General features: G+C 38.3%; 1 protein-coding gene across 2 annotated transcripts in view; it reads right to left on the bottom strand.

Annotated features, from left to right (window-relative positions):
• The window catches only part of RNF128 (ring finger protein 128), a 100704-nt gene that overhangs the window by 13171 nt on the left and 64169 nt on the right, over positions 1–23364 (bottom strand). For both annotated transcript variants that reach the window (XM_007468500.1, XM_007468499.1), the window contains exons 2-3: positions 20686–20933; positions 1694–1765 (exon numbers count right to left, since the gene is read on the bottom strand). In XM_007468500.1, coding sequence (XP_007468562.1) covers positions 1694–1765; positions 20686–20933 — 320 coding nt within the window. The remainder of the gene's footprint in view (positions 1–1693; positions 1766–20685; positions 20934–23364) is intronic.

Genomic DNA, 23364 nt, shown 5'->3' with positions numbered 1-23364 from the left:
GCTCACGGGCCCAGCCGCTCCGTGGCATGTGGGATCTTCCCAGACTGGGGCACGAACCCGTGTCCCCTGCATCGGCAGGCATACTCTCAACGACTGTGCCACCAGGGAAGCCCGCTAATAGCTTTTTTAGCATCTGCCTTCTGTCTGTTCTCTTCTTGAGTTTTGAGAGTTCTTTATATATTCTGAATACAGTCCTTTATCAGATATGTGATTTACAAATATTTTCTCCCAGTCTGTGGCTCGTCTTTTCAGTCTCTTAACAGAGTCTTTCAAAGAGCAAAAGCTCTTAATTTTAACAAATTTCTCTTTTTTCTTTAATGGACTTGTTTTTGGTATCATATCTAAGTAATCTTTACCTAACCCAAGCTACAAAGATATTTTTCTCCAAAGTTTTCTTCTAAAATTTCATAGTTCTAGGTTTTATATTTAAGTCTGTGATCCATTTCAAGTTAATTTTTGCAGAGGGTATGAAGTATGGATTGAGGTTCATTTTTTTTGTCTGCGGATATTCAGTCATTGCGTATGGAGAGCCAACAACTGGCTGCCCTTTCTTCCTTGAATTGCTTTTGCACCTTTGTCAAAAATCAATCGACCATTTATGTGTGGGTCTATTTCTGGACTGTCTCTTCTGTTTCAAAGATCTAAAGGTCCATCCTTTCCCTAATACCATGCTTTCTTGACTGCTGTAGCTTTAAAATAATTCTGCAAATCAGAAAATGTGAGTCATCCAAATTTGTTTTTTATCAAAATTGTTTTGGTTATTCTAGTTCTTTTGCTTTTCCAAATAAACTTAGAGTCAACTTGTCAATTCCTACAAAAGATGCAACTAGGATTTTGATTGAAACTGCATTGAATCTATAGATCAGTTTGGGGAGGAAGTGACATCTTGACGACAGAGTCTTCTAACCCATGAACGTGGTATATCCCTCCATTTCTTTAGGTCTTCTTTGATTTCTTTCTTTCATTATGTTTTGCCCTTTTCAGCATATAGATCTTGTACATATTTTATAAGATTTATACCTAAGTATATAATGGTTTTGGTGCTATTATAAATGGTATTTTTTATTTCAACAAGTTCTGTAGCTATATTTTTATTGTAGTACAAACTTCCATAGCTATTTTTTGATACGTGTTTTATACATCAATGGTAGTTTTCAATTGTGCTAAATCTGAAAATGGATGTTCAAGTAGAGTTGTACTGAAGCACTGTAGTAATTTCCTGTTGCTGTAACAAATTACAATAACTTAGTGGCTTAAAATGACACAAACTTATACTCTTACTGTTATTGCTTGTGGCCCCTTTCTTGCATCACTGCAACCTCTTGCTTCCATTGTCACATCTCCTACTGCACTGTAGTCAAATCTCCCCTTTCCTCCCTCTTATAAAGACACTGTGATTATACTTAGGATTCACCTGGATAATCCAGGATAATCTCCCCATCTCAAGATCCTTAACTTAATCACATCTGCAAAGTACTTTTTGCCATATAAGGTAACATTTACAAGTTCTAGGGATTAGGACCTAGATGTCTTTGGGGGCCATTATTCAGCCTACCTCCAGCATCAAATAAATTAAAAAATCAATAAGATTTATAAATAAATGAAAATCACACTTTGGAAGAACATTTAGCTTTTAACAATGGCTTGGTAGCACTGCTTTAAAACAAATAGCATTTACAAGTCATAAATGCACCTTGTCTCCTTGTTTCAGTGTGCGGAGTTGAAGCCTTCCAATAGCTTTTTTAGCATCTGCCTTTAACTGTCTCTGTAATAAAAAAAATAGCAGGTATTAGAAAAAGTATTTTTTAAAGAAATATGATAAAAAAAGGTAGAGAGGATTAATAAATATTTATGAGGTAAAAGTCAATGTCTAAGTAAATTTTAAAAGATAAAATTTAATTAGCCATAATAAATGCCCATTTATCTGATACCAAGCAGGATTTTTTTAAATTACTGAAACCTACCTTCTTAAACAGCAGCTTTGAGGCCACAACAGTAAAGCTATGCATCCCTATTCCAAATGGATTCGGATGCTATGAATTTTCAAAGCAATTTTCCTATTTTAAAAAGCCCAGAGGACCTTAAATTACATCTTTTCCAATTTCTTTTTTGAATCGTGTCTTGTTTGGTAGAAAGTGCATTGGATGCAAATGGACCTAGCTTCAAAATCTGACTTTGTCACTTACTAAATGAATAACCCTGGACAAGTCATTAAATCTTTGAGCTTGTTTACTCATCTATAAGATGAGGATAATACCAATCCTTACAGTGTTATTTGGTATTAGGGAAAAAAATTGCTGTTTATAACCACTATTGCCTTGTAAGGAGGGTGGATTCTGAGAGTGGTAAACCTTTTTTTGTTTCACTGAACATATACCTAGATGAGTCTGGATATGCAAAGGCAAGTCCATGGCTCATTTAGGGACTAAAGACCAAAATATTACATACATATCTGTATCTATCTATCCATATACACACACACACGTGTGTGTGTGTGTGTGTGTGTATTTATTTAAATCAGAAGTGAGGTTAAGGTATGGGGGAAATTTAAAAGGTGAGGGAAAAGTGAAAAAGAGAGGAATCAATGAGAGACTATCCCTCTGTGTGGGATGAACTGGCCAGAGGAAAAATCTCCCAGGTAGTATGAGATACTTGGCATTAATTTGAAATTATTTGTGATGCCACAATTAACCTTCCTTCTATTTCAGTAAAATCTATCACATACATGAATGCCTCAAGTGAAGATAATATATGTGTAAATTGAAGAAGAGGAGTGATTTCACACCCGGGTGAATGCTGTACGGAATAGAGAGATAGCATGTGCAGCATGGCAAGATGATAAGCAATCTCCCTATTTTGTACTGTAAAATGAACAAACTTATAGAAATTCAGCAGAAAGTAGGTGCTCAGAACCAGAGGTCTTGTGAGGATGTCAACAACTTCCTCATCCCCCTGTATGTACCTCCATCCCCAGCAGGGAGACCCCTAGGTGACATTGAGGTTACATGAAAATTAGAGATAACATTAAGTATCCAGCATAATGTCTGGCTGATAGCAGACACTCAATAAAATGTTTATTAAACGAAAATATAAAGTACTATTTATTCATCAATTAGCATTACAGATTTATACATATCTGTAGCAAATATATTTTGGAAGGGAATAATCCATGGGTGTAGATATGTGAGGAAATTCCTCAATGCCCAAACCTGCCTCCTATAAGATATCATTTTGTGAAATGTATTTGGCTTGATGCCAAGGACATTACTGCCAAAATATTTCTTTGCTGGCATAGTAGCAGCAGAAACTTCTCAGATTGTTACCTGACTGGCAAATATAGCTCACAGAAACAGTTAATAGGAAGGCCTAGCTCTCAGAAGGAAAGAGGCACTAATCGAAGCCCTTTCACTCTCTCTTTGAGACTTAATCATGGATTTCACTCACAAGGGGAATTTTATGATGGTACTTAATTTTTTTAAATAAACTTAATTATTTTATTTATTTTATTTCTTGGCTATGTTGGGTCTTCATTGCTGCGCGCGGGCTTTCTCTAGTTGTGGCGAGCGGGGGCTACTCATCGTTGTGGTGTGCGGGCTTCTCATTGCGGTGGCTTCTCTTGTTGCGGAGCATGGGCTCTAGGCACGTGGGCTTCAGTAGTTGCGGAACATGGGCTCAGTACTTGTGGCTCGCGGGCTCTAGAGCGCAGGCTCAGTAGTTGTGGCGCACGGGCTTAGTTGCCCCACGGCATGTGGGATCTTCCCGGACCAGGGTTTGAACACGTGTCCCCTGCATTGGCAGGTGGATTCTTAACCACTGCCCCACCAGGGAAGTGTGGTACTTCATTTTGAGCTTAAATATTTTCCTTTCTGTCACTTGCATCACAAGTAAATAATAGAGTGACAGTGAAAGGAGATACACTTAGGATCTCTAGAGCTGGAAAACTCTTAGAGTTCACCTAGCCTGAGATCTAATCTGACAGATAAGGAAACTGATGCCCAAAGAGAAAGAATGCTGTGCTCAAAATCTCAAAGTTGGTTAGTGTCAGTCCCACTGAAGCCCAGAGTTTGGGAACACTTAACTCTGACATCAAGGTGGCCATCTTTTGTTTACTGTGGCTTGGAGCAGGGAGCTAGTACTACTTCCTTACATTTATATAGTTATTTTATAATTATTTTTGATATATATTACCTCATTTAATCCTCACAACAATCCCCTAAAGGAGAGGATATTTCCATTTTAACGTTGAGCAAGTGGAGGCTTGGAAGAGTAAAATAACTTGTCCAAAAGGGCATGCAGCCTCTGAATGACAGGGCTGGTACTGGAAGTCTGCTCTTCGTATTCCAAGATCCCATTACGATACAACCATCCAAAACCTTCTGAAGTTTTTCCAACTCCTGGATTCTACGGTCTGTCAAACTGTGTCCAGTCCTTACAGTGAACAGCCAGTAGGCCCACAGGATTCTGGCCCTGGCCTAGACTTCCAAACATCACTACTTTCTTTTCCTATAAAGCATGAGCTATTTCAACACGAAGATGAAAAAAATGCAAATGATACAAAAATAGAGCCAACAACAGAAAACTGGGCAAGGAAAAAATGTAGTTGATAAGAAGTCTTTGACAATCATTTTGCAACCTGTCTATAGAGCACTTCTGATTTAGGTTTAAGTAACAAGCTCTATGACACAACTGGGGAAATGCACTCACAAGGAAGTAATACATCTCTAGTGTATTTACCTGATTAAATCTATATAGTCTGATTTCTCATTCCAAAACATTCAACGAAATATAAATGCATGAGTCTCCAGTGCTAGTGTTCATCAATTCATCAGGGATGAATGCTAACTATACAACTTTGATTATATCCAAGACTAATGCAAATTAATTTGAGAGATGGGATTGAACACAAACTTTAAATGTAATGTCCAAGTCTGTGTGAATGAGAAAAGTGGAACTTACATTAAGACCAGAAGATCCAAAAAAAAAAAAAAAAACCAGAAGATCCTAAGCAAGGGACTTGATTATGAAGCAGCCCTAGAATTTTAAAAAATCCTTTAAAGGGCAATTTGAATATTTCCAATAACTCTTACCAAGCTTTTATAAAGAAAAGACATTTCTTTCAATATGGAGGAGTGACATGTGGTTTTGTTAAGAAGCACCAACTGTATTTTTTAGAACCTGAATAAAGGGCACTTTTAAAACTGCCATCAGTACTCAAACTATTTCACTGTCACACTGATAGCAGGAGTTCCCAAGATGCATCCATTCCTCTAAAAACTGACATATGAGAACAAAATTAAGACCAAGTAGTTTATATTAAATATATGTTTGGGTAATTTTGTTTAAGTCAAACTTCTGGCTTTAACATTTAAAGAGAATATGCCCCAATGCAAACTTTAATTTATATTTGATTCCTTAAAAAACAGAACTTCAAGAGTATATCTACTTTGTTACACAAATTACTTTGGACACCTTTTCAGTACCTCTCCACCATATCAGAATTCTCCCCTACCCTATAAATTCCAATAGCACATTGTTTCTACCTCTTATATTCTGTAGTTGTATTATTCATGTGTCTTTTTCTCCTAGTAGATTGTGAGTAGGTGGAAGACTGGTCCTTAATCATTTTAAAAATTTTCCCATAATGCCTAGTAGTTGCTCAAAGAATAGGTTCTGCATTTAGAAAAACAGATTTTCATGATTTTCTCATCTAAGTTTGACTCATTAAAAGCTTCTATTCTATCAAATCTGGGAAAATAAAAGTTTAGAGAACATGTATTGGGCCCCTGCCATGCATCAGGTTTAACCCTAAGCTTTTTACATGTGTCATCTTGTTTAAACATTAACAACCTTATGGAATAGGTATTTTAATATCCAAATTTTATGGACAAGAAAAGGTTCTGAAGCTTGACTAAAGTCCAGGCAGCTGGTTAGTTGCAGAGCTGCTATTCAATTCAAGCCCAGGTTCTATGTGGCTTTAAAGCCCATGATCTCTCCACTATAGCACACTTCCTCCACTGTGTAACAGCAAAGAAGCCTTTAAAGGGCTTCACATTCCTTGTGAAGAAGATAAATGAAAGAAATAAGAAAAAAACCCCTCAAAGTCAGCTATTACCCAATCTTCAAATCCTTCCTCAACTGGCTACTTACTGTGATTTGGGGAGCTCTTTTATATATTTTTTTAATAAATTTATTTTTGGCTGTGTTGGGTCTTCGTTGCTGTGCGTGGGCTTTCTCTAGTTGCGGCGAGCGGGGGCTACTCTTTGTTGTAGCAGGTGGGCTCAGTAGCTGTGGCTCGCAGGCTCTAGGGTGCAGGCTCAGTAGTTGTGGTACACAGGCTCAGTAGCTGTGGCTTGCAGGCTCTAGAACTCAGGCTCAGTAGTTGTGGCGCAAGGGCTTATTTGCTTCGCATCACATGGGATCTTCCCAGACCAGGGCTCGAACCCGTGTCTCCTGCACTGGCAGGTGGATTCTTAACCACTGCACCACCAGGGAAGCCCTGGGGAGCTCTTTTAAACAGGTATTTTATATCAATAGATTCTACCCACCTCTCCCCAATCCTAAGAGATACCTGGTCTAAGAATATTTGGCAGAGTAGAAGATTGATTCAAAGCATCTTGGTTTTTCGCCAACTTTCTTAACAGAAGCTTAATGCCCTTAGTCTATTCAAAAGCTGGGATGGTTCTAGTCACTGAAGAATTTCAGCTGTATAGTTGTTTTGTTTCTGAGTGACACTTTAAGTGGACTGAAAATGAAGAGTCAGGTCAATTCTTATCCTATATTACAATGTTCAATTTTTAAATTACAGTGAACTCAAAGATATTTTTACCTAGTTCATCTGTGAATTTATATCAAACTAAGTAAAATAAATGTTTTAGTCTGGTTATTTGTCACCTGGGTTTTGGTCCCACAGCAGTCAGCTTTTAGTTTAACTGAAACCCACATGAATAACACTAGGCACGTAGTCAAACCTAATTACTTGATGGTTGGGGGAGGGAGCGGATTGGGGTATGTAAAAGCAAGAAAAGAGGGTAGATATAAGCAAACTATATTTCCCTGTTCTTAAGTCACCACTTTTTTTTAAATTTATTTTTGGCTCCGTTGGGTCTTCGTTGCTGTGCACAGGCTTTCTCTAGTTGCGTTGAATGGGGGCTACTCTTTGTTGCGGTGTGCGGGCTTCTCATTGTGGTGGCTTCTCTTGTTGTGGAGCACAGGCTCTAGGCACGCGGGCTTCAGTAGTTATGGCGCGCGGGCTTAGTTGCTCCACGACATGTGGGATCTTCCCGGCCCAGGGCTTGAACCCAGGTCCCCTGCATTGGCAGGCAGATTCTTAACCACTGCGCCACCAGGAAAGTCCCTCACCACTTTTTTAAAATAAAAATTTTCATAAAAATTTGGCTCGGAATTTATAAAACAGAATACTTAAAATCAAGGATTATAGTAAGAGGATTCTTTTCTTCAGATACATTCCTGTGAACAAAATCAAAGTCTGAGTGATGTGGCTGTTTAGATATATGAGAACTGAGAGAAATCTACTTTTTTCCCCAGCAAAAACCTAGGCATGGAATCACTGTATTGTACACCTGAAACTAATATAATACTGTATGTCAATTATACTTCAATTAAAAAAGATAAAGCCCAAAAAAACCTCTGTATAATATTTGAATGAGAGTATTCCTAAAGGAAAGAGGAGGTGCAGACTATAGAACAGCTTCCCATAAGTCTATGGAACTACAGAAATAGGAGTACAGACCACTTACACAAAGGTGATCCCTGTGAACAGTGTGAGGAAATTCACTGTAAGGAAGAGCAATCAGAAAAGGGGGAATTTACCCTAGGAGATAGGTTATGACTCAGATTATAGCATTTTTCAAAGAAAGACAATCAAAACCTTTATTAGAGTAAGTGAATATTTTAAAAAATCCCGACAGACCCATTTTAAGAGCTTCCTTTTGTCCAGTGAGAAAGTCAGAGAAAGACTATAAAACCAGATCCTACTCAGATGAGAATTTGTTTAATCTGCTCTTCTTATACAAGAGCCAAAGCAGTGGTTTTGTAAAGGGCTCTAAATCTCAAATTCAGGCAGCAACAGATACATACAAATGCACCAACTACAAATATGTATATATTGATAGTGGTACAGCATGCAGACACCTGGTAAATCTTCCAGTTAATTTCATATACTAGGACAGTAGAGAAAATTTAATGTAACCAGAAATGTTTCAGATAGTTTTTAGTCATGCTTTAAGTTCAAGGACAAATTTTAAGATATTAATGTAGCTAAGTTCTTCCTCATCTGAGACCACACAGGAGTGCTATCTCTTTGGCAGCAAAGTATAAGGACATGTGTTACATATCTCTGCCCAGGAAGCCAATTTGAGTCTCAGGATCTGAGGCTCAGATGGGGGACTGGTCACTAGATAATTCTGCTAGCAGTTGGCCATGCTGCTCCAAACTCAGGACCCCAACAACAAAACCAGGTGCATATTATTTATCCTGATTGCTGCTCCAGATGTGTATAACAAAATCATCAATCACTAACATAAAGAACACTTTGACTCATTTATTTTGTAACTGGAAGTCTGTACCTTTTAATCTCCCTCTCCTATTTCTCTCCTCCCCCCACTGCCCCCCACCTCTGGCAACCACCTGTTTGTTCTCTGTATCTATGACTCTGTTTCTATTTGGTTATGTTTGTTCATTTGTTTTGTTCTTTAGATTCCACATATAAGTGAAATCATACAGTATTTGTCTTTCTCTGCCTGACTTATTTCACTTAGCATAATATCTTCTAGATCCATTCATGTTGTCACAAATGGTTAAGATTTCATTTTTTTTATGGCTGAGTAATATTCCATTGTATACAGGGAGATAAAGAGGCAAAATTTCAGTTACAAAATAAATGAGTCACTGGTATGAAATGCACAGTGTGTGGAATACGGTCAATAATTATGTAATATCTTTTTATGGTAACAAATGACAACTAGACAATCATGGCGATCATTTTCAAATGCATAGAAATATTGAATCACTGTGTTACATACCAGGAACTAACATAGCGTTGTAGGTCAATTATATTTCAAAAACAAACAAACTTGGGACTTCCCTGGCTGTCCAATGGTTAAGACTCCATGCTTCCACTGCAGGGAGCGCAGGTTCGATCCCTGGTCGGGGAACTAAAATTCCACATGCCGCGTGGCACAGGCAAAAACCAAACAAACAAACTTACAGAAAAAGAGATCAGATTTGTGACTACCAGAGGCGGGTGGTGGGGGAAGGGGGAATTAGATGAAGGTAGTCAAAAGCTACAAACTTGCAATTATAAGATAAGTAAGTACTAGGGATATAATGTACAAGTATAGTTAACACTGCTATATATTATAAATGAAAGTTATTAAGAGAGTAAATCCTAGGAGTTCTCATCACAAGGGAAAAAATATTTTTTTCTATTTCTTTAATGTGTATCTACACGAGACGATGGATGTTCCCTAAAACTACTGTGTTAATCATTTCAGGATGTATGTAAGTCAAATCATTGTGTTGTACACCTTAAACTTATACAGTGCTATAAGTCAGTATCTCAATAAAACTGGAAGAAAACAGAAAAGCAAACAAAACAAAACAAACAAAATAAAACCATCGTGACGACCACATTCCCAGTGTTGGCCAAGGGCCAAGCATGGTTTCCTTGGAGACTTTCAAGGAGTAAGCAGCTAGATCTACTGTGTTGTCTCTTTCCTTACAATCTACTCTCTCTCTCAATCATGGTCTTTTTAACAACAAAACTGTCATTTTGGGCTTTTACAATTAGTACAGCATTTATATATAAGGTAAGCAAGAACAACATAACCATATCTAATACTTGCAGAAGGCAATGGAGGATGAAAATAGGCTCAAAGAAATAATTCTTCCAATCTACAAGACCATTTAAAACATCTTTATATTGATGTACCAATTTAATTATCTCTTTACTCCCTTGATCTATGGCCACTTGAACTTTGGGATAAACTTGTACAGAGCTATTTAAAGTAATGAACTATATCTAATTCTTCCTCAGGCCAGTCACTCTCCATTGGTATCACATCCTGGGGAGGTTTCAGTTCAGCTTCCCAATACATTTCATTATCATAAGATGTGTTTATATAAGGCAGTTGAACCTTACCAACAATATCAGTATTACACCATATCACAGTATGGTTATGATACAGTTCCATCTGGTTACAAAAGAAGTCAGGAAGTATCACAGAAGTGTTTATTAAATCTTCCTAGAAGAAACTGTTCTTTGCCCACATACCAGATATTATTATGGACAAGTGTTACCACCAGTGGTGATGATTCTGTCATTTCTAGGTTCCATGCTAGCTGAGGACAAAGCCAATCATTTGTCTCAACTCACGCTATTATACAGTTTTCCCACTGACTGTCTCCCTCCCATGGGGAATACATGGGTATCGTTCAGTATTATTCCTATTCCTATAACTCATCTTATTTTGGTCCATCCTTTGGGAGAGGTGAGTCAGAGATCAGCAATGTAAGTTACAATTTCACCCAGAAAGTTTGTGGCTCTGCACGTGTCTCAAAGATGCTCTTCCTGGGGCTTCCCTGGTGGCGCAGTGGTTGACAGTCTGCCTGCCAATGCAGGGGACACGGGTTCGAGCCCTGGTCTGGGAGGATCCCACATGCCATGGAGCGACTGGGCCCGTGAGCCACAACTACTGAGGCTGCGCGTCTGGAGCCTGTGCCCCACAACAAGAGAGGCTGCGACAGTGAAAGGCCCGCACACCGCGATGAAGAGTGGTCCCCGCTTGCCGCAACTAGGGAAAGCCCTCGCACAGAAACGAAGACCCAACACAGCCAAAAATAAACATAAATAAATAAATTTATTTTTTTAAAAAAAGATGCTCTTCCTGAACTTCCATAACTAAAACTGTAAGGTCATTACCCCATGACTACTTGGGTCCCCATTTGGAGTAAAATAGTTAACAGACCCTGTTGTGTCAGAGTATATGCTCTTTCCAAGTGTTGAGTGCTAACATTCTCTAGCATTATGTATTGGGTCTGTGTGACCATATTACTAAGTTTTTATCAGCTTTCTAAGTGGATTCCCATTCTTTTCTCTGCTCTTGGAAGATTATTCCTACCAATCTATTTCAGAGAGTAACTTCTTTTCTTCTGAAAGACAGTTTTCATTAAAAGTAAATTCAGCTTGTTCCATTATATGAAGGCCAGCTTCTCTTTCACCTAGAGCCCTGTTTTATTTCACTGGCCAATGTTTAATCCAACACATACCTTGTTTCCACTGAGTATTGACTGTTTGAGGAAGGTTAAGGTACATGCATTATATCCCAAAAATGCTGGGTGTCCCATGCCAGAGTCAAGTGGATAATGGTGACTCCCAAACTCAGTTTAGTTTGAGCATGCCAGAAGGTTTTCCATAATCTTCACTGTCTTAGGTTAGGGTTGTTCCCAGTGAAGACATGAATCCACCATATAATGCCTAATATGTTATTTTCATTCACAACCCATTGATATTTTTCATCTTGTTTAAAAGCTTTCCATACACAAAAACAGGGATGATGTGTGTTCTGACACATCATACTATGGAATGTCAGGCATACGACCACTATATGCTGCCCATTATAATTGGGCATTATGGTCATCAGAATTTATGGTTATACATTTATCAGTTTGCCTGACAATATCTACTATGTGTCATAATGGTTCAGAGGGAAGACACTCCTGAATATTTTAATGGATTTTAACAAAGGTAAATTTTCATTACTCAGTTTCAGTATTAGTTTTACCAGCAAAATGGGGATAATGCAGTTAAATATTTAGTGATAGTTATAACCATCATATGCATCAAGCTTTATGTTTTAAAAATAAGAAGTCAGGAAAATTAAATAATATGAAAATGACATTTCAGCACTCTCAAGTATATATAAGCAAAAGCGATTATCAGTCATATATTTAATCCTTCAGTCACCAAAGGATAACAGATATAACCCATTAAGGAGTGAAAAATGCCCTCTCAAAAGCCTTCTCTAAAAGGTGAGAAGTTTTTTAATTTAATTTTATTTTTTTATACAGCAGGTTCTTATTAGTCATCAATTTTATACACATCAATGTATACATGTCAATCCCAAGTGCCCAATTCATCACACCCCCACCCCCACCCTGCCGCCACTTTCCCCTCTTGGTGTCCATACGTTTGTTCTCTACATCTGTGTCTCAATTTCTGCCCTGCAAACCGGTTCATCTGTACCCTTTTTCTAGGTTCCACATATACGTGTTAATATACAATATTTGTTTTTCTCTTTCTGACTTACTTCACTCTGTATGACAGTCTCTAGATCCATCCACATCTCTACAAATGACCCAATTTTGTTCCTTTTTATGGCTGAGTAATATTCCACTGTATATATGTACCACATCTTCTTTATCCATTCATCTGTCGATGGGCATTTAGGTTGCTTCCATGACCTGGCTATTGTAAGTAGTGCAGCAATGAACATTGTGGTGCATGTGTCTTTTTGAATTATGGTTTTCTCTGGGTATATGCACAGCAGTGAGACTGCTGGATCATTTGGTAATTCTATTTTTAGTTTTTTAAGGAACCTCCATACTGTTCTCCATAGTGGCTGTATCAATTTACATTCCCACCAACAGTGCAAGAGGGTTCCCTTTTCTCCACACCCTCTCCAACATTTGTTGTTTGTAGATTTTCTGATGATGGCCATTCTAACTGGTGTGAGGTGATACCTCATTGTAGTTTTGATTTGCATTTATCTAATAATTAGTGATGTTGAGTAGCTTTTCATGTGCTTCTTGGCCATCTGTATGTCTTCTTTGGAGAAATGTCTATTTAGGTCTTCTGCCCATTTTTGGATTGCATTGTTTGCTTTTTTAATATTGGGTTGCATGAACTGTTTATATATTTTGGAGATTAATCCTTTGTCCAGTGATTTGTTTGCAAATAGTTTCTCCCATTCTGAGGGTTGTCTTTACATCTTGTTTATGGTTTCCTTTGCTGTGCAAAAGCTTTTAAGTTTCATTAGGTCCCATTTGTTTATTTTTGTTTTTATTTCCATCACTCTAGGAGATGGATCAAAAAAGATCTTGCTGTGATTTATGTCAAACGGTGTTCTTCCTATGTTTCCCTCTAAGAGTTTTATAGTGTCTGGTCTTACATTTAGGTCTCTAATGCATTTGAGTTTATTTTTGTGTATGGTGTTAGGGAGTATTCTAATTTCATTCTTTTACATGTAGCTGCCCAGTTTTCCTAGCACCACGTACTGAAGAGACTGTCTTTTCTCCATTGTATATTCGTACCTTCTTTGTCATAGATTAGTTGACCATAGGTGGGTGGGTTTACCTCTGGGCTTTCTATCCCATTTTGTTCCATTGATCTATGTTTCTCTTTTTGTGCCAGTACCATATTGTCTTGATTACTGTAGCTTGGTAGTATAGTGTGAAGTCAGGGAGGCTGATTCCTCCAGCTCCGTTTTTCTCCCTCAAGACTGCTTTGGCTATTCGGGGTCTTTTGTGTCTCCATACAAATTTTAGGATATTTTGTTCTAGTTCCGTAAAAAATGCCATTGGTAATTTGATAGGGATTGCACTGAATGTGCAAATTGCTCTGGGTAGTATAGTCATTTTCACAATATTGATTCTTCCAATCCAAGAACATGGTATATCTCTCCATCTGTTGGTATCATCTTTAATTTCTTTCATCAGTGTCTTATAGTTTTCTGCATACAGGTCTTTTGTCCCCCTAGGTAGGTTTATTCCAAGGTATTTTATTCTTTTTGTTGCAATGGTAAAAGGGATTGTTTCCTTAACTTCTCTTTCAGATTCTTCATCATCAGTGTACAGGATGCAAGAGATTTCTGTGCATTAATTTTCTATCCTGCAACTTTATCAAATTCATTGATTAGCCCTAGTAATTTTCTGGTAGCATCTTTAGGATTCTCTGCATATAGTATCATGTCATCTGCACACAGTGACAGTTTTGCTTCTTCTTTCCCAATTTGTATTCCTTTTATTTCCTTTTCTTCTCTGATTGCTGTGGCTAGGACTTCCAAAACTATGTTGAATAATAGTGGTGAGAGTGGACATCCTTGTCTTGTTCCTGATCTTAGAGGAAATGCTTTCAGTTTTTCACCATTGAGAATGATGTTTGCTGTGGATTTGTCGTATATGGCCTTTATTATGTTGAGGTAGGTCCCCTCTATGCCCACTTTCTGGAGAGTTTTTAACATAAATCGGTGTTGAATTTGGTCAAAAGCTTTTTCTGCATCTATTGAGAAGATCATATGGTTTTTCTTCTTCCATTTCTTAACATGGTATATCACATTGATTGACTTGCGTATATTGAAGAATCCTTGCATCCCTGGGATAAATCCCACTTGATCATGGTGTATGACCCTTTCAGTGTGTTGTTGGATTCTGTTTTCTAGTATTTTGTTGAGGATTTTTCAATCTATATTAATGAGTGACATTGGTCTGTAATTTTCTTTTCTTGTAGTATCTTTGTCCGGTTTTGGTATCAGGGTGATGGTGGCCTCAAAGAATGAGTTTGGGAGTGTTCCTTCCTCTGAAGTTTTTTGGAAGAGTTTGAGAAGGATGCGTGTTAGCTCTTCCCTAAAGGTTTGATACAATTCACCTGTGAAGCCATTTGGTCCTGGACATTTTTTTTTTTTTTTTTTTTTTTTTGCGGTACACGGGCCTCTCACTGTTGTGGCCTCTTCCGTTGTGGAGCACAGGCTCCAGATGCACTGGCTCAGAAGCCATGGCTCACAGGCCTAGCCGCTCCATGGCATGTGGGATCTTCCTGGACCGGGGCACGAACCCGTGTCCCGTGCATTGGCAGGAGGACTCTCAACCACTGCGCCACCAGGGAAGCCTGGTTCTGGACTTTTGTTTGTTGGAAGATTTTTAATTTCACAATTTCATCACTTGTGATTGGTTTGTTCATATTTTCTGTTTCTTCCTGGTTCAGTCTTGGAAGGTTATACCTTTCTAAGAATTTGTCCATTTCTTCCAGATTGTCCATTTTATTGGCATACAGTTGCTTGTAGTAGTCGCTTAGGATGCTTTGTATTTCTGCAGTATCTGTTGTAACTTCTCCTTTTTCTTTCTAATTTTATTGATTTCAGTCCTCTCTTTTTCTTGATGAGTCTGTCTAATGGTTTATCAATTTTGTTTATCTTCTCAAACAACCAGCTCTTAGTATTATTGATCTTTGCTATAGTTTCCTTTGTTTCTATTTCATTTATTTCTGCTCTGATCTTTATGATTTCTTTCCTTCTGCTAACTTTGGGTTTTGTTTGTTCTTCTTTCTCTAGTTCCTTTCGGTGTAAGGTTAGATTGTTTATTTGAGATTTTTCTCGTTTCCTGAGGTAGGCTTGTATAGCTATAAACTTCCCTCTTAGAACTGCTTTTGCTGCATCCCATAGGTTTTGCATCATCGTGTTTTCATTGTAATTTGTCTCTAGGTATTTTTTTATTTCCTCTTTGATTTCTTCAATGATCTCTTAGTTATTTAGTAACGTATTGTTTTGCCTCCATGTGTTCGTGTTTTTTACATTTGTTTTCCTGTAATTCATTTCTAATCTCATAGTGTTGTGGTCGGAAAAGATGCTTGATATGATTTCAGTTTTCTTAAATTTACTGAGGCTTGATTTGTGACCCAAGATGTGATCTATCCTGGACAATGTTCCATGCGCACTTGAGAAGAAAGTGTAATCTGCTGTTTTTGGATGGAATGTCCTATAAATATCAATTAAATCTATCTGGTCTATTGTGTCATTTAAAGCTTGTGTCTCCTTATTAATTTTCTGTTTGGATGATCTGTCCATTGGTGTAAGTGAGGTGTTAAAGTCCCCCACTATTATTGTGTTACTGTCAATTTCCTCTTTTAGAGCTGTTAGCAGTTGCCTTATGTATTGAGGTGCTCCTATGTTGGGTGCATAGATATTTAAAATTGATATATCTTCTTCTTGGATTGATCCATTGATCAATATGCAGTGTCCTTCCTTGTCTCTTGTAACATTCTTTAAAGTCTATTTTATCTGATATGAGTATTGCTACTCCAGCTTTCTCCTGATTTCCATTTGCATGGAATATCTTATTCCATCCCCTCACTTTCATTCTGTATGTGTCCCTAGGTCTGAAGTGGGTCTCTTGTAGACAGCATATATATGGGTCTTGTTTTTGTATACATTCAGCAAGCCTGTGTCTTTTGGTTGGAGCATTTAATCCATTCGTGTTTAAGGTAATTATCGATATGTATGTTCCTATGACCGTTTTCTTAATTTTTTTTTTTTTTTTTGCGGTACGTGGGCCTCTCACTGTTGTGGCCTCTCACGCTGCGGAGCACAGGCCTCGGATGCGCAGGCTCAGCGGCCATGGCTCACTGGCCCAGCTACTCCATGGCATGTGGGATCTTCCCGGACCAGGGCACAAACCCGTGTCCCCCGCATCGGCAGGCGGACTCCCAACCAGTGCGCCACCAGGGAAGCCCCTGGGTTTGTTTTTGTAGGTCCTTTTCTTCTCTTGTGTTTCCCACTTAGAGAAGTTCCTTTAGCATGTGTTGTAGTGCTGGTTTGGGGGTGCTGAATTCTCTTAGCTTTTGCTTGTCTGTAAAGCTTTTGATTTCTCCATTGAGAGAAATCTTGGTTGTAGGTTCTTCCCTTTCATCACTTTAAGTATATCATGCCACTCCCTTCTGGCTTGTACAGTTTCTGCTGTGAAATCAGCTGTTAACCTTATGGGAGTTCCCTTGTATGTTGTTTGTTGTTTTTCGCTTGCTGCTTTCAATAATTTTTCTTTGTCTTTAATTTTTGCCAATTTGATCACTATGTGTCTTGGCATGTTTCTCCTTGGGTTTATCCTGTATGGGACTCGCTCTGCTTCCTGGACTTGGATGGCTATTTCCTTTCATATGTTAGGGACATTTTCGACTATAATCTCTTCAAATATTTTCTCTGGTCCTTTCTCTCTTCTCCTTCTGGCACCCCTATAATGCGAATGTGGTTGTGTTTAATGTTGTTCCAGAGGTCTCGTAGGCTGTCTTCATTTCTTTTAATTCTTTTTTCTTTATTCTGTTCTGCGGCAGTGAATTCCACCCTTCTGCCTTCCAGGTCACGTATCCATTCTTCTGCCTCAGTTATTCTGCTATTGATTCCTTCTAGTGTAGTTTTCATTTGTTATTGTACTGGTCATCTCTGTTTGTTTGTTCTTTAATTCTTCTAGGTCTTTGTTAAACATTTCTTGCATCTTCTCGATCTTTACCTCCATTCTTCTTCCAAGGTCCTGGATCATCTTCACTATCATTATTCTGAATTCTTTTTCTGGAAGGTTGCCTACCTCCACTTCATTTAGTTGTTTTTCTGGGGTTTTATCTTGTTCCTTTATCTGGTAGATAGCCCTCAGCCTTTTCATCTTGTCTATCTTTCTGTGAATGTGGTTTTTGTTCCACAGGCTGCAGGATTGTAGTTCTTCCTTCTGCTGTCTGCCCTCTGGTGGATGAGGCTATCTAAGAGGCTTGTGCAAGTTTCCTGATGGGAGGGACTGGTGGTGGGTAGATCTGACTGTTGCTTTGGTGGGTAGAGCTCTGTAAAACTTTAATCTGCTTGACTGCTGATGGGTGGGGCTGGGTTCCCTCCCTGTTGGTTGTTTGGCCTGATTCAACGCAACACTGGAGCCTACCTGGACTGTTTGGTGGGGCTAGTGGTGGACTCTGGGAGGGCTCACGCCAAGGAGTACTTCCCAGAGCTTCTGCCGCCAGTGTCCTTGTCCCCAAGGTTAGCCACAGCCACTGCCCACCTCTGCAGGAGACCCTCCAACACTAGCAGGTGGGTCTGGTTCAGTCTCCTATGGGGTCACTGCTCCTTCCCCTGGGTTCCAATACACAGACTACTTTGTGTGTGCCCAGGAAGAGTGGAGTCTCTGTTTCCCCCAGTCCTGTCTATGTCCTGCAGCCAAATCCCGCTAGCCTTCAAAGTCGGATTCTCTAGGAATTCCTCCTCCCGTTGCTGGACCCCCAGGTTGGGAAGCTCGATGTAGGGCTCAGAGCCTTCACTCCAGTGGGTGAACTTCTGTGGTATAAGTGTTCTCCAGTCTGTGAGTCACCCACCCAGCAGTTATGGGATTTGACTTTACTGTGACTGCACCCCTCCTACCATCTCATTGTGGCTTCTCCTTTGTCTTTGGATGTGGGGTATCATTTCTGGTGAGTTCCAGTGTCTTTCTGTCGATGACTGTTCAGCAGCTAGTTGTGATTCTGGTGTTCTCACAAGAGGGAGTGAGAGCACGTCCTTCTACTCTGCCATCTTGGTTCAGTGCTGGTGAGGTGAGAAGTTTTAATGCTATTCTTAACCATGTGTACAGAAGTTGATTTTCTTAAGATATATTATAAACTATGAAAATTACTTGAGTGATGAGACTGGAGTCAAATATCCAATGGAGCTTGTGCAACACCAGACAGTTCTTTATAAACTGTATTACTTGCTTATGGGTTTTAATGCCACATTAATAGATTTAATATAGCACTTGGAGTACAGAAATACATACCCCGCCATGAACATGCACAAACCAAACACTCTTGTCACTGTAACTATAAACTTTGAACCAAACACTCTTGTCATTGTAACTATAACATTTGAATAGTTCGTCATACTGGATACCAGTTTCTTTTCAACTTCAGAGATAAGATCAGCACTATATACAAATGCCAAATATTAACACAGTGTGAAACTATTGAATGGCCTGGCACAGGAATTTTAAACATCCTTTTGACTACAGCTAGTAACGGGCTGAACCTGCCACCAATGTGATAAGCTGCTTCTCTAAGGAGAAGTACAGAAGTCAATTAACTTTAAACATTGAGATAATCATCACTCATTACCACATGCTAGTGTCTAAATCTTTACAAAGGTTTTAGAATAAGATTTCAATTTTTCATCTGCTCCCAAATTTAATTCACCTTCTTGCCATATAGAAATCCTCACTGCTTCCCTACTCTCAAATAAATTGGGTTCATCTTTGCGTATTCGAAATAAAGTACAGGAAGTGGCCAGAATTTCACTGCCTTTGGAGGAACTTCTCAGTACATATAAAATACAATCTGGATTATACTATATGATCAGCTGAAAGCCTTAAATCCCTACTAATCATTCTAGAGAAGTGGCACACCACTCTGCTGCTGTGTTGAGAATTCTCGAGAAGGAGAGGAGGTTAAGAAATGACAGTGGCATGGACCAGGGTGGAAGCAATGGGAGTAGTGAGAAGTAATCAGATTCTGGATATATAATGAAGGTAGAAAACAACAGGACTTGCTGATGGAGGTTACGCGGGAAGTGAGAGAAAGAGAAGAATAAAGGATTTACTCCAAGGTTTCTGGCCTGGGGTCAAGAGAAGTTCTTCTGAAAATGGAAGCAATTAATAGCATGTTTGGGTGTCTACAGCAACAGAAGACAAGGCAGAGGATATCGGGTATAGACACAGATGCAGATAGATGGGTACATGTGGTGGAAGCTTGTGGAAGTACTCTTGATTACTTCAATTTTCTCAGTGGAATAAGATCCAAAATACAAGTTGAGAGTAAAGTTGGAGCACGTGTTGGAGGTTTAAGGAGAAAGGAATATGTATGATTAGTAACCTAGGAAAGGAGACGAAACTGTTAAGAAAACATGGCATGATTGTTGGGCAGCAGTAAGCAAACTCACTCTGAGTTTGTGATCATAAATTTAAAAATGAGATTAGCCTGTATAGATGCTAATGTTTTTCTCCTACTTCAGCTAAGCAAAGAACTGGCACAGAGTAGGTGGGAAGTAGGATTTAATCAGGGTTGGGTTTTGACAGCAAGTTAACAAAGAGAGAGAAGGGCCAAGGAAACTGAAGACGTATGCATGGGAGTGGCCATGGAAGTTAAGCTGGGTATGGAAGAGAAGTGAGGATATAAGAGGAATGAGGGGCACTTTAAAGGTGGTAGGATCAATGCCATATAACCAGAGGTTCTTCCCTGTTCAATGATGCTTTGGTATTTTTGTTCTATTATTTCTGTACTTTGTACCTGTTTATACATCAGTTGTTAAAATACGGGAGAGATTATGAATATGTGACTCTGTTTGGAGCCTAGTACTATATGATGCACAATTAGATCTTTAAACTTGCCTACTCATGACATTCAGCCTAGTCTCTCTTCCCAGCCCTGCCCTCAAATGCAAATGCACACATGTACAGACACACACTTACATGTAAAATAACAGTGGTTACCTTTGGGTGGTGACTACAGTTTTGTTGTTGTTGTTATATGGAGTTTTGGGTGAAGGTTTTTTTCCCTTGCACTTTCTAAATTTTCTATATTGCGTATGAAATGCTTTTGTAATTTAGAAAAAATGTGTAAATGAACATAGGTATTTACACCCATATATACTTAAATGCTGGCTGTGCTCCCTAATGAGGTATTAGAAGACTTAACCAGGCAGGATTAAGGCCATAGACAAATTTCAGAAAATAAGAGATTTCAGAGGATAGAAGGTGACATACTTTTAAAAACTACCAGTTTTCACAAAACATATACATGGATCATTGTCCAGCAAGTGAATATTAAAATGCACGACACTGAATCTACAATTAAAACAGTAAAATATTTTTAAATTGGAAGAAAGGGCCATTACAAACCTGCTTCCTGCTTTGAGCTCTCGCATTCCGTAATCTTCGAGCAGAATAAAAGATAAAATAGCCCACAGTTGCTGCCGTAATAATAAAAAAGGACACAGAAACGAAGAAAATTGAATAGTGATTCACCCAAGGTCCATGTTTTTTCCCTACTTCAATGACCATTGTTACTTGTATGCCTCTTTGAATAGACTGTAGAATTTTTGTGCCTTTCAGATTGCCAATCATGATTGCAACAATGTCTCCTGCACCTGTAAAAGAAAAGGAATTCAGTTTTAGTTTGGTAAAGCATTCTTAGTTTAAAAATCCAATTGTGAAAATGATTTTAAATGACACTCAATGAAACATAAACATGCTGAGACTTGGTTACTGATCTTAAGGAACTCATAGTTTAGTAAGGAAGCTATGATATATAACAAATACCTCCCCTCCCCTCAGGTTTGCCACCTATAATTCAAAAGTATTGGGTTTGGGACCCAATTTGCCTCTTACATGAAGGCTTTCTTAAAGACAAGTAGTCACCTGGATGGTAGGGAATTCTCCTAGAGAATCTGAGATTTGAGAAAGACAAAACTATTTAACTATATGTTTCCCAATTTATGAAGTGATAGACTATCTCATGAGCTCACTACTAAAATGTATAAGGATCTACATATCAGGATTAGTAATTTGAGACAAATAATGATTACAAGCCCAAATGGACAACCTATATATATGTCCATGTGCCATTTTTCTGTATCCTCAAGAGCAATATAAAATTTGTCCAAGATGCTCTAAGGTTTTGCATGGACCTAATCAGGTTAGCAATGAATATAACATGTAAAATTGATAGAAATGTGTTTCTATTCAACCCCAACTAAAGTCATCTGAAATCAGACTAAACTTATTACTTAGTCTAATCATCTATAAGTCTTAGTCTAAAGATCAAATCTCTGTAACATCTCCCACTTTACCGACTTTATAAATCTTATGATAAAAATAAAGAACAGACATTATCTTTCCCAGTGGTGTGTGAATGTTAGATTACTCTCACCATTCCAACGCTTATCACGGTTTATATTCCTTCTAGTTTAAATGACCGGAGACCAATAATCTTTAGGAAGAGAATAGAGTTCTTTGAATGTTAATAGCATTCACACTTTCAATGGATCAAATCAAGAGTACAAACCTTAAATGGCAATGTATATAGCAGAATTATTATGCAAGTTATCCCTTAAATGTATGGCCCCCAGTGGCCAAAGTCTATGAAAGATCAAGATCCTCTTCTCACTTGAAGTTACTAATTCAAAAAATATATTCATAGGGTATTATTAAAGATCCTTAAAGTTCCAAAAGACATTATTTTTACATATGACAGCCATTTAGTTAAACCCTTTTATATAACTTTGCTGACTCATTTGCCATTACTCAGTTTGGTAACATTGACGACTCACTCTCTTCCCATTTACATGAGGAAAATCTCAGAAGCAATGGGAAGTGAAGGAGGCTGAAATGTCTTCTTTGCATCTCTTTCCTCTATCAGTATATAATGCAAATAGTCCTAAAGAACTGGCTATTTTGCAAGAGAGAGGCTCATTTTTCTCTTTATTTGGGGGCTTTACATTTCTAGCTTTGGCACTAAAAGCACAGAAATTATTTCAATTCTCTTTTGTCACTATTTGGCTTTTCACTATAAGCCATCTATCAGGAAAATTTCTGGCTATAAAGTTTTGATTAACTATATATCCTAGCATTCATTTCTGATATTGTAACCTGAATAATCTTTGAAAGCATATATCATTCTAAAAATGAGGTTTTGGAATATATGATAATTTTAAAGATTTCTTTTTAAATCACAGATGTGTCCTTCTAAATGTTTTTGACTAACAGAAATAAGTTTTCATTCTTTTAGAAGATATGAGGTGGGTGGCAGGGCTGGATGCTCAGGAACATACTGGCCATTGTGGTCAAGTGGAGATTAAAAAACAAGGATACTAGAGAATGGACTCGAGGATATGGGGAGGGGGAAGGGTAAGCTGGGACAAAGTGAGAGAGTGGCATGGATATATATACACTACCAAACATAAGGTAGATAGCTAGTGGGAAGCAGCCGCGTAGCACAGGGAGATCAGCTCGGTGCTTTGTGACCAGCTAGAGGGGTGGGATAGGGAGGGTGGGAGGGAGGGAGACGCAAGAGGGAAGAGACATGGGAACATATGTATATGTATAACTGATTCACTTTGTTATAAAGCAGAAACCAACACACCATTGTAAAGCAATTATACTCCAATAAAGATGTAAAATAAATAAATAAATAAAATAAAATAAATTTAGGGTAGGAAGGAGAAAATATAGAAAACAAGGATAGTCAAGAAATATACATTGTCTACACATAAGGAACAATGCTGTGCCTCAATCGCCCCAATTCATATTCATAGATGCTATATGTAGTCCAACTATGTATTGAATTAGCTTTCTAATCATATAAAAGATCTATTCCTAAGCATTATTATATATCTCCTCCTCCTTACACCCTTGCAACTATTTAAAAACTGCTCCCCCTCCACTGTTCCTGATCACACTTAATGGCATCACAACCCTCTGGTCACCGGGTTTAGTAACCTCAGAATCACATTTGAATACTCACTGCTAACCTAGTCAGTCATGTAGATAATACTTCCTTGGCATCTCCCATTATCAGAT

The sequence above is a fragment of the Lipotes vexillifer genome, unplaced genomic scaffold (assembly GCF_000442215.2).
Source record: "Lipotes vexillifer unplaced genomic scaffold, Lipotes_vexillifer_v1.1 scaffold358, whole genome shotgun sequence".
Taxonomy (NCBI): Eukaryota; Metazoa; Chordata; class Mammalia; order Artiodactyla; family Lipotidae; genus Lipotes; species Lipotes vexillifer.
Note: the sequence above shows the minus strand (reverse complement) of the source record. Positions and strands in the feature narration are given on the sequence as shown.